Consider the following 12,340-nt stretch of genomic DNA (forward strand, 5'->3'; position numbering starts at 1 on the left):
AAACTATGTAGAAATGAGCATAATGGGCACTTTTAAAAACGTGAGCATTACAATTGTGTGCGCTATTTTTTTTTTTTATTGATCGTACTATGTAGTTTCAACTCACATTGTTTTTTGCTTCCGGTTTGGTCACGTCATCGGCCAGAGTGATGACACATTTCTTTTAACGCGGCTGCACAACTCGCCCATTTTTTCGTCTTCGTTTAAGTTAAAACAAACTCACGGGCAGTCGTTTCGGATTTTTGGTGCAGTAGCAACAAACATGCTACGCTAACGGTCATAAAATGCAAAGCCCCCCCCCCCATCTCCACTGAGGAGGTCAGAGTTCAGGTTGGTAGCGCACATTATTGTAATATATAAATGTGTAACATGAGACATCGAATATCATATCAAAATTTAGATGTGTACCTTTTTTTTCCCATTCTATGTAACTGTAAGTGAGTATACAGATTTTATTTTTGTTATTTTTAATCCATACCCAAATATAATGCGCTCCATTGACTTTATGAAAATATTTTTGGGGAAAAAAATTGCACATTATTTTTGAGAAATTACGGGAGTCATTATTTTTAATCATTGTCATAATTTGCGTTGTGTGTTGGACATAAATCTAACTGCACAACTGCATTTGAAGTGCAACATCTGGCGTATTTTGATTTGTCTCTTGTCTCTATGTGGCCTGCGATTGGCTGGCATCCAGTTCAGGGTGTACTTTGCTTCCTGCCCGATGACAGCTGGGATTGGCTCCAGCACTCCTGCCACCCTCGTGAGGATAAGCGGCTCAGAAAATGGATAAATGAGTGAAAAATATTTGGGTGGTCCTGACTGACCTGAAACACGAGAGGTTTAGTCTGATTTGACTTCACGCAGTGAGACAAAAAAATGAAATGTGTGTTTTTGCACATCCATTCATCCATTTTCCGAGCCGCTTATCCTCACAGTGTATGTAAATGTCTGGCTTCAACTGTATTCCACGGGGTTCATTTGCGCTAACGGGCATAACAAGAGTGTGGCCCGAAAGAGTGAGCGATCTTTTTTGTAGCGCACCGGAGGAAGAGCGTGCGTCTGGGTAATGATACCACAGAAGTGACAGCTGAAAAGAAATGTTCCCTTGTGCTCGCGCTCATAACGGATACACACACACACACGCGCAGACACGCTCACAAAGCCACCGCACACGCCCGGCGACGCACAACAGTCCAACTCTGTTGTCGCCACGCTCAGAGATTGAAGCAGTTAAGACCTTCTGCTGGCTCAGGGACTAAAATGCCACCAGGACTCGCTCAGCAGCTCCCCCCTCTTTTCACGTTCTCTCATTTCCTCTCGCTCGCGCCGCGTCTCGCTCTGGTCTCAAACTTCTCTCCGTCTCTGCGTGCGGCTGCATTAGTATGTACGGCCGTGTAGCTCCGGGTTTTAGCGGTTTATTTCTCCTAATAGTCGAAGGTTTGACACCCACGTGCAGGTTTGGAAAAACTCCCCTCTCGTCGGCCTCTTCATGTTCCGTCCCCAGAGAAATTTCTGTGCCTGCGTAAAGCATTCACGTGGGGATTTCTTTTCTATATTCATGTTATTTGCCCTCGCATCTCTCTGCCTCTTCAGCCTTCTTGCCGTGATTGGATTAAGACCAAAGAAACAGAGCCAAGAGATGAGGAGCGGACGAGGGCTTATAAAGTACAGAATGCGAGAGAGGTGCGAAGACGTAAAGCCATACGGAAATAAATTGAGAAGGAGGTGCGCGTGGGTGTGCGAGGGTGCTCGTGTACGCTATTTTCTTATTTATTCTCGCAGACGAGGAGTGAGGCGTCGGGTTGTGGAGCCCTTTAATCAAGTGGCGAGCAATCCTGCGCGTCCCACTCTGTCATCCATTATTGATGCCTGCCTCGGCTCGGCTGATGAATCATTAAGCCACTCATCGGGCCTGGGAATTCTGCCTCCTCTTCGGCCGATGACACTCATTTACATAAATAACACGCTCTCACACACACGCACGAAAAAAAAAAAAAAAAACATGCCCACATCCAAACAGAACCCGTGCAAGAATTTGGCCGCTTCCTCAGTTTGTCACGGCTGGGATTAGTTACTCTTTTTCAGCTTCCCCAACACTCTAACCTTGTCTTCACACCTTGGTAGGATGAAGTGAACTTGGCTCAAACCAAGGAGTCCCGCATCCCGCGAGCCTCGTTTTTATATCTGTGGCTTTTTCTAGATCAGGAGGTGGGGGGGGGGGATTTTGCATACAGATTCCAAAGAATCCCCCGCACAAATGCGTCTCGCTAACATGAGCAGAGAAAGACAGCCAAACAGTAGAAATGTCAGGGAGGGGGGGAAAAAGGAGGAAAGAGAAGCAGATCCGGAGTATGTGTTTATAGCTTGCCTGTGGATTTGATGGCGGAGGAAAAGTGGAGGAAGTAATGAATACCCATGAAATGATGACATTAACACACACCCACGCAAGCGCATTTCTTTTCTCAGGTGTGGGGTTTCCCTTTCAATCCATTTCCTCTCCACCTGCTTTCCCGTTTCAGTGTTATGACTAATCCCGAGAGTACTCCTCTCGGCATGCGCCGGCGCACCGCGGTAACATATTTAAACGCAATCTCGCCAAAGTGACTTACGCAAACAGACAGAAGGAGCAGGCTCGCTGCCCATTTGGAGGAGGAAAGCCAAGTCTCGGTTGGCTGGTAGCTGGGGGCGACGTGCGGACTACTGCGAAGCTGCGGTCCCGGCTGTGCGCGGCAAACACTTTCTGTGCCCAGTGCTACGCCGAGCGGCTGCCATCTTCAATTTGAAAGAAAAAAAAAAAAAAAAAAAAATTTGCTCCGGCTCATGATAATTGCAGCAGATTATCGACTACATGGGGGCTCATGTAAAGGCGAGATGGGACAAATAAAACGAATCAGATCTGTGTTTGGCTGCTTCAAGCTAGTCGGACGTTGTTACATATCCTTTTAGCGTGAAGCTGTAATACACCAGTATGAATATAAACATAATGGTGGAACTTTCCATTTATGTCCTTATAACATTCTTCCCGTAATTTACGGCCTACAAGCCTCGACTTTTTTCACACGCTTTCAATCTAATCAATCTCGGCTAATTTGTGCATTTTTTTTCTAACGGCGGCAAGGGGGCACTCGAGCAGAAAAGGGAAGAATGAGACCGGTGGAATATATTTGCCGAGGAAGTGAGTTTTCCCATCCCTGTTAGCGCTGCTCTCGCGTTGTGCTAGCGTGTGGCTGGTGTGTTACTGGTGTGTGTCAGTGATATTTACAGGTCAGTTTTATTTTAACCGGCCCTGTCAGCGTTAGCGCGGTGCTGGCGTTAGTGCTAACCGACGCTGCCTGCACCAAAGTAAGGAAAGTGTATCACTACACCGTCAGTTACTCATTCAAAACATTTAAAACTTTTTGGAGTGGATGCTACAAAGAATTATTGCCATTTGTGTTGGTATTAAGGAGGAAAGATGACCTGAGATAGAAATGTTTTGCATTTCAAACTGGCTCAAGGAACAAATAAAACTTGTCAGGCACCATGTATACATACATGCAGGCAGGCGTGCATGCACATGCACACACTGTTGGCCATTTTAATATAACTAGGAGCCTATATGTCCCGTATACAGTGATCGCTATTCTTGGCAGGAGTTATGTTTCAGACGCACGTAGTTTCTTCACAGGTTAAGATTTCATGACGTGACGGTTCAGTGAGGGCCTTTTCGTCTATCAATCCTTCACCCCGACTTTGACCCTTTCTCGCCAGTCGATCTGAGATGGGGGTGAGGGGAAAGGTCAAGGTTGAGAGGGCTTTGGCAGACCTTGACTTCCAGTAAAGTTAATAATTTTTGATTTTTTTTGTTTTTGTTTTTGTTTTGTTGTTGTTGTTTTTGTTGATACTACTTGTCCTGTTTGAGGGTTTGCAAGTAACAGGAGCCTATCCCGGCTGACCTTGTGCGAGAGACGCCGTACACTTGGTAATCACTGGTCATATAAATATTTAAAAGTATTACAAAATCTGGTGGCGCAGCTGTAAAGCGTTGGCCTCACAGTTCTGAGGTCCCGGATTCAATCCCTGCATTGGTTTTCTCTGTGCGCTCTGGTTTCCTCCCACATACCCAAAAACATGCAACATTAATTGGACACTCTAAATTGCCCCTAGGTGTGATTTTGAGTGCGGCTGTTTGTCTGGATGTGCCCTGCGATTGGCTGGGAACCATTTCGGGGTGTACCTCGCTTCCTGCTCGTTAACAGCTGGGATATCCTCCAGCACTCCCCGTGACCCTTGTGGGGATAAGTGGCGAAGGAAATGGATGGACGGATGGATGGATGGATGGATGGGGCAATCAAAATCCAAAAGGAATCCTGACAAGGAATTAAGTTTTCGTGCCACCATTAGAAATGAAACGATCCCATTTTTTTTTCTTCAACTCACACCTCCAGATAGATTTTTCATTTTTTCAGCGAATGACTTTTAAGTCTATAAGCCAATTTGGACGGTCCATGCTATATTTCGAATGATATTTCAGCTTCTTTTCAGTCGGGTTTTGAACTACAGCATTCCGGATTAGTGTCGCGTGGCATCCAGCCGCGCCAAAAAGATCCATAGCAAAGCCAGTCTTGATCTTATGCCATCAGTTTTTCGGGAGATGCGACTTTTACTCACACCACTCACAATTCTTCTGAACTCTTTGATGTGCAAATGCGAAAAAAAAAAAAAAAAATGCCTGCACATCTTTTTTTCAGCTAGTTACTTTCAAAAAGCTGAACATGAATTGTGTGTTTGTGGGAGGGGGGCAAAAAAAAAAAAAAAACAGATCTAAGGATCAAACTGAGGATGAATTCCAAGTTGCTTTATTCTGAGGGAGCCCCTTGGTCTCTCTTGGACTGGAATAATTTGTTGGCTTGTGCTTAACCAGAAGGTGCCGGTTCACAGCTTCTCCCTCTCTCAGTCTATCGTCCCCCACCCCCCCTCCCCAGCCCACCCCACCCCATAGGACAGATAATTAATTTGTCAGAGCTGCTCTTAACCCCGGCTGTCGTAAAAATGCACATACTACCGGCCTTTGAGCGCACAGGTGCAAAAAGGGAATACCTGCTAATGCACAAGTACAGCTGTACTGTAACGTGTATCCTCGAATCCATTCATACATAGTGTATAGTTATCAATCCATACATTCACGTAAAAGCAGAATCAAGCACCAAGAAAAAAGCAAAATTATTGAAGGGCAAATTCCTCAAAGGATTTTTTTTTTTTTTTTATCGCCGGCTTGCCTCGGCAATATTACGGCATTTCCAGCGCACAAAACACACGTACCGACTCCCAACATATGCTTACCCGACGCTCGCACACATTCGAAGTCCAAGGTTGCGCTGCTGAAAAATGAACGTGCCGGAGGAATAGAGGAATGAGAAATGGCCGGAGGAAGAAGAGGGTCACCAAAATAGAGCCCGCGGGCAACGTTTTTTTTAGATGACTGACAAGGACCGCACAAGTAGCCTGAGGACCTTTTCTAAAAAATACTTCACCAGTGATGGGACATTGTAATTTCCTAGGAATCTTGTAGAATTCATCTTTTGAAATTGTATAGATTTGGAGACATTCTTCTTTTCCTTTCAGCTTGTCCCGTCAGGGGGTCGCCGCAGCACGTCATCTTAGATGCACGCGTATTTGTTTGGCACAGTTTTACACCGGATGCCCTTCCTGACGCAACCCCTCTGCATTTAGCCAGGGAGACAAGCTTACGAGGCATGACGATGGGGATGGTGGAATCTCACAGAAACTCAAATACTGCGGAATTTAATAACAGAACATATTTTTTTGATATTGTTGCAATTTAAAACATTGATGAATTGAAACAAACAAACCAAAAAAAATAAAAATAAAACAGCTCCAGCAGATGGATAATTTCCACACACAAGGTAAAGGCCAGGTGCTGGAGCACCACTTGTGATACATCTGTGCATGTGCCTGGTCATGATGCTGGTACTTGGAAATCTAGTAAGTATTTATCAAGGTGGTACTTAGTGTAGGCGGCATGGTGGCCCAGCTGGTACAGCGTTTGCCTCACAGTTCTGAGGTGCCGAGTTCAATCCCGGACCCGCCTGTGTGGAGTGTACATGGTCTCCCCGTGCCTGCGTGGGTTTCCTCCGTGCACTCCGGTTTCCTCCCACATTCCAAAAACATGCAACATTAATTGGACACTGATTGCGAGTGTGACTGTTGGTCTCTATGTGCCCTCCGATTGGCTGCCAACCAGTTCAGGGTGTACCCTGCCTCCTGCCCGTTGACAGCTGAGATAGGCTCCAGCACTCCCCGCTACCCTCGTGAGGATAAGCGGTGAAGAAAATTGATGGATGAGAAGCTTACAGCACCTGGTCTCCCTCCATGCGGTCTCCCATCCGAGTACTAACCAGGGCCAAACCCACTAAGCTTCCGAGATCTGACGAAATCGGGCGTTCTCAGGGTAGCATGGTCGTAAGCCAAACATTTGGAGACATTGATGGAAATAAATTGTTGCATATCGACATGTATTTGTTTCCTCCCCTGAGAAATCATAAACATGATGTCGTCACATACAAGGGGTGTCAAACTGATTTTTGTCTCATGCCACATTGCGAGTTTATGCTTTCCCTCAGGGCCGTTATGACAACATACACATTACAACAGTATTGTCAGGGGCACGGCCAAGCCGCTGCCCTGGGCGGAGCTGCCTTCTGCAGCAGCTCCACACCTGCACCGTTTTGAGACTAATTAGGCCAGTTTGTCATTCTCAGTTGCCAGTTTGTTGTGTTTGAAACTGCAGTAGTCTGTGTGAGTATACAAGCCTCCTGTTATCTATTAGCCTAGCGTTATTGTGCCACCACAGCTAAGTCAAGTCTTGTTTTTTGCCTGAAAGTAATTCGACCACATTTTCATGTTTTTGGACCTTGCCTGTTGCCTCGTGTTTTTGTGCCTCTGTCTTTTTTTTGGACTGCTTACCTGCGCATGACCCTTGCCTGGATTAAACCCTCCCTCAACATCATGTCACTGCCTCTGAGTCCTGCATTTGGGTCCAGCCTCATATACCCAACAAATTGATGAGTGACTGGTCGGAACACCAAGGTTTCAGACTTGGTCTGTAGTTTTTAAAGCTAGTGAGTCCAAGTATTTACTAACAAAAATATGCTTTTCTTTACAGCAAAAACAATTGTCTCAGTTTTGTTGTGGTTTATTTGAAGAACATTTTGTCTTGTGATTTAATTTCAGCATTTCAGCAAGAATCATGGAAGTTGACACACATGATTCACTTTTGTGGGGGAAATAAAATGCTTGGGTGGGACGCATGTAGCGACTGGGCCGTGATTTTGACACCAGTGAGATATACAAATATCATTATTTATTAATATTCACACTTATTTTAAGGTCTCCCCAAGAGGGGTTGCGTCAGGAACGGCATTCGGCATAAAAACTGTGCCAAACAAATATGAGCGTTCATCTGAGATGACACGCTGTGGCGACCCCTAACGGGACAAGCCAAAAGAAACTTCTATTCACACTTATTTTAAGGTAATTTTGAGAATTTTTCTATTTCAAAAGTGTGTATTAAAAGTTGGGACCCTTCGCATTAAGCAATACCCACGAAGTACTGTTCCTCGCAGAGGTTGGTGACTCCCGTTTTACCACAAAACATTTTGCTGAGTACAAAACATACTCTAGCTCTGTCCTACATCTGTACCTGTGAGGGTTTTTTGAGGGTGGGGGCGGTTGTTTGTTGATTAGATCCTTGATTGTCTTCACTTTGAACCTCAGCTGCTGTTCCAGATGGTTCGCCACGCGCTTTGTGATTATGAAACACACGTTAACTGCATAAGAGTGCGTGTTTGTAATGTGGTGGTGTGACTCCAGATAATTATCTGATGCTGGGATCACTAATGACCACAAATGCAAACATCTGTATAGCGGTAATGTGCAAACTGAGGCAGGACATCTGCTGGGTCTGTGCAATTTTGCACGTTTCTGATCTTTACCCGATCTAATGTCTTGCCTGTAGCCACCTATAAGTTCCCCACGAACCCCCCACCCCAATTTTTATTTTTTGGGACCCAAACCGACTGAGTTTTCGTGCAGCGTGGTGGGGGTTTGGAAACTAGTTTTCATTACTGGCCGATCGTCGACCATTTAACCATTTAAAGGTTATAGCTACCTGCCACTGTTTACACACCAAACAAATAAAGTATAATGCAGCAAATAGAGATTTTAAATAGAATATTTAAATATATTTGACTTTTAGAAGGGGAATAAGAAAGATTCAAGAGCTTGTCGAAATGGGAAGCAACTTTCACAATAAAAATTGTGTACAAAGCCACCTGCCACCGCCAATTTGCCAAGTCACACCAATAAACTGTTTACAGTAGATATAGTGATTTTCTTTTACAATACTTAAACTCTATTTACAAATTCACAAAGTATGTATTAATGGATTAAGAGTGAAGAGTCTCTTTTATGGAAATACACGACTCATATGAATGGAGCCAACAGCCTCTGAAATATTCAATTCACTTTAATTTTATTGAGGTCTAAACCACACTCCTCGCTTATGAAAAGACCAAATGAACCCCACATGAGTAAGCGCTGTATATATTGTGTAACGCAGAGAGAGAGAGAGAGAGAGAGAGAGAGAGAGAGAGAGAAAGTTTGCGTTCGAGGTAGCTCAGAATTGAGAGAGAAGATCACACAGTACTACAACTGCCTAGCAGTCACATAGAAACCACATTGAGGTGGAGAGCTACTGACAAACCAACAAGGGAAAATGCAGATCTGTAGGAAACAAGTACCGTAATTTCTGACTATAAGATGCACCTGATTATAAGTCTCACCCAGTACATTTTTAAAGGAAAAAACGATTTTGTACATGCATAAGCTGCACCTGTGTGTAAGCCACATGTGCCCACATTGAAACATGAGATATTTAGAAAGAAAGACGGTACACAGAGTATTCCGTTTTAATAATATACCTTAGCTTTTCTATCCTGTGACGTGGCAGTAACACAGCAGAAATAGGGCAGTAACACAGCACTAACAGGGCTGGGTAAAAAAACATACCGATAAAAGTCACTTAGACACGGCAGTAACACAGCAGCAACTCTGTTGCAAGGTGAAAGCTTTTTTCGTCTTTGTACATTGCTCCAGTTCTTCTCGCTGCCGTTTCCTCCGTCTCACCATCAATTCATTTCTGTCAAGTTTACGTGCAGCAGCTCTGTTTCCTTCTTTATCAGCCATCTTGATTGCTTTTAACTTGAAAGCTGCGTCATAACCATTTCTTCTTAGATTTTCCATGATGAGGGTCTGTTCATGGTAATTTTATTCACGCAAAAGAAGTTAGCTTAAACTTGCGTCTTCCTCGACACGTGTCTCACTCTTACCTTTTCTGCTTGAGTCCCCCTGGCGGCCGTTAGAAAAAAGTGCATAAATTAGCCGTATCGTTGCTAAAGCCGCAGGGTTGAAAGCGTGTGACAAAAGTCGCGGATTATAGTCCAGAAATTACGCTACAGTGTTCCATAACTACTATGAGAATGACAAAAGAAAATAACATTAACAATAACAATAACAGTATTTGTGAATCAATAGCTGACACTTGGAAAAAGTATTCTCACCCTAACTTTTTATTTCCTGCACATTTCATTTATTCATATTATTACAAGGTGGTTACAGCGGCGAGGCAACTTCCTTTTCGATCACCCCATGTTGTCCGTGTTTCAAACAAATTAAACAAAACAGCTGCTACTCGTGTATGTGCCACCTTAAAATTGTTTTCCAATAGGAACGCCGGGGGTGTCAGTTTTTCCGTGACAGACTTTTTTTATAAGTGCGAGGGCCAAACGTGACTGACAACACGTATATTTTTCACGATTGGCCGGGTCAGTCGCTGTTTTTCGTTTTTCAGTTTTTGGGCCGTGTTGCTTGCGGTTGAAGGTTAAGGGGGGAAAAAAAAAAAAAAAAGAAAAATGAAGTAAGTCAAGCCATTAGTTGGGTTAAGTCCTCAGCAATTTTGTTATGTCACAATACATATCCTCATATTAGCCACTTTGCACTCTGTAGCTGTACTTGCACTTTTTACTGTATTAACACATTCACAAATGATTTTTAATGATCCCCAAAAAGTTATTGTTATTGCTTCACCAGCTATCTGGTTAGCTAAAGCTGTCTACGGCTTTTATTGTGAAGGATGACGTTAGACGTCATAGTTGTATCTCTTCTTTTCATTACAAACATTGCATGTTGCCACTTTATCAAAAGGATAATCCTTCAATCCAAATATAATTACTTGCTTTTGGGCACAAGCGTATTATTGTTGTTTAATCGAAAACATGTCATTAAATTTTTACATTGGACATAATTTGTTGACTAAAAAAATTGCAGTCTTTGAAGGAATAATTTTTTTGCACGACATTGATACAGATATTACAATGTAATTGCAACGTTAAAAAGTGACAATGATTGCATTATAGAGGGTTGTCTATGATCATACAAGTTCAATGAATATGTTATGAGAACTTAACGGATCCCTGTGGGGAGGTTAAAGTGTTTCCGCAGCATTAATTCACGTAGGGCCAAACATATGAGAGAAATAAGCTGAAATTAAAGTAAAATAACAACAATAAAACAATAAAGTAAGTTCTCCCGGAGCAACACGGTGCGACTTGAAGGCGCAAGTAAAATGACCAAGGAGGGGTCCGAAATTAATGGCCTGGAGCGAAGGTGCCTTTTGAGTGCCCATAAAACTTTGATATCACGTTGTTGTTTTTTTTTCCTTTTTCCTTATAAACTCACAACTTTATTTGCCCCCCAGACTGACAATAAACTATATTTTCTCTCTGTGTTATTTTAGGGAACAGTTCCAAGGGAGCAAGAGGAGAAAACCACCCGTCTGCGTTCATTTTAAGGTACGCTACGCTCAAAATTGCCGTGCATCCAATCTGATCGCATACTGTGTGCTGTCACCGCTCCTGCCCTCCTTTTATATCATGCGCTGCCCTCCCTGCGGTAGGAGAAATAATTTATCACAAGGCTCAAATGGTCTTTCAAGTCGTGTAAGTTTAGGCTTTCTGCGCATGTGTGTTCATCGGTAAACAGCAGGTCAAAGGTCAATAAGACGTGTGCGGGTGAGTCATCGCTCAGCAAAGTAAATAAATAACTTTGCCATCTAGTAGATGAGCAAAGGGTCAAAGCGCAACGCAAACCGGAAAGCACTCCTCGTGAATGGCATGTTGTGTCTCCTGCCCCCGGTGGTTCTGTTTCGTAGTTTGTAAACATACGGTGGTTGAATGTGTAAAAACGAAGAGACGGGGGGGTTGGGCACTGGGGAGAACATCAAATCAAAGAAAGCGCAGATTGAGTTTGGAAAAGAAAATGGCGAAGGCCCGTAGAGTAAACATGGCGTATTTCCTCGGGGGAGCCATCCTGGCTATCAAGTGGAGGTTATTATGCTAAGAAGCGCTAATGAATTCATTAGCTAAATGAAATGTCAATAAAGAGCTTGAGAGAGTGTTAAAATCAATGCCGAGCGTCTCGTTCCCTCCCTCCCTCCTCTTTTGCTTTGTCCCGAGTCAGCCATCCGTTCCAATTATCCACAGTTCTCCCTTACACACACACACACACACGTGGTCACATTGAGTGTGATGGAGGACATAAGCGGTGATCAGCAAGGGCGCTTTGCAGTGGTCAGCAGGAATGAGCCAATCACACACCACTTAAGTATTCAGTACTCACCTGCCCAGTTCCAGATTGTTGTGCTTTGCTGTGTACGTACGTGGGTGTGTGTCTTTGTGATCTTGAGTGACTGCAGCCTTAGAGGCCTCGATTCAATAACAACCTTTCTGGTGCGCAAGAAACGACTCAATGGCTGCTTTTATTTCATTTCAACCGTGTGTAAAACCGTTTAAATTCAACCCTGAAGTGTAATCTGCTTCTAAGTCCCGCCACTAAATACGAAAGCGGAGGTAAACAATGCCTTCGGTGACAAGCTGACAGAGGTGATAAATGGAGATCATGTATAATTCATTTCAAAACAACTGGAGAAAAATATGTCTTGTGACCAAGTGGCTGTTTAATAATTCACTCGGTTGTGGTCATTTGTCGAACATTTAAGTAAGATTAATTTGCCTCACGGTGCTGGAAATGGGCGTTAAAAACAGCAAAAAAAAATAAATAAATCCCAAAATAATATCGTGTGTGTATGTGAGTGGACATAGATACCATGTGATTCAATAAACACGTGCAATATATGTAATATATGCTATTTTTAAATGCGGTTTTAAATGGGTGGAACAGTTGGCGGAAGGTGTCTGGTGTTCTATGTGACAGAAGA

At 43.5% G+C, this 12,340-nt stretch overlaps 2 protein-coding genes and 1 pseudogene across 11 annotated transcripts in view; 1 reads left to right on the top strand and 2 right to left on the bottom strand.

Moving 5' to 3' along the window:
• LOC133501220 (G patch domain-containing protein 8) overlaps positions 1 to 12,340 on the bottom strand; it is a 49,820-nt gene that overhangs the window by 26,095 nt on the left and 11,385 nt on the right. The gene's annotated exons all lie outside the window — the stretch shown is intronic.
• The window catches only part of LOC133501221 (metalloreductase STEAP4-like), an 89,945-nt gene that overhangs the window by 3,104 nt on the left and 74,501 nt on the right, over positions 1 to 12,340 (top strand). For 3 of the 10 annotated variants that reach the window (XM_061820815.1, XM_061820822.1, XM_061820823.1), the window contains exons 1-2: positions 6,581 to 6,804; positions 10,862 to 10,916. Coding sequence is in view for 1 of the 10 variants with exons in the window: in XM_061820814.1 (XP_061676798.1) it covers positions 10,862 to 10,916 (55 nt within the window). In the remaining 9 variants the exon portion in view is untranslated. Of the gene's footprint in view, positions 1 to 6,580; positions 6,805 to 6,842; positions 7,128 to 10,861; positions 10,917 to 12,340 lie in introns of those variants that run through there. The other 7 variants (XM_061820820.1, XM_061820819.1, XM_061820821.1 and 4 more) reach the window with 4 other exon arrangements.
• On the bottom strand, positions 6,354 to 6,474 carry LOC133501536 (5S ribosomal RNA; annotated as a pseudogene).

This window comes from Syngnathoides biaculeatus, chromosome 5 (genome assembly GCF_019802595.1).
Source record: "Syngnathoides biaculeatus isolate LvHL_M chromosome 5, ASM1980259v1, whole genome shotgun sequence".
Taxonomy (NCBI): Eukaryota; Metazoa; Chordata; class Actinopteri; order Syngnathiformes; family Syngnathidae; genus Syngnathoides; species Syngnathoides biaculeatus.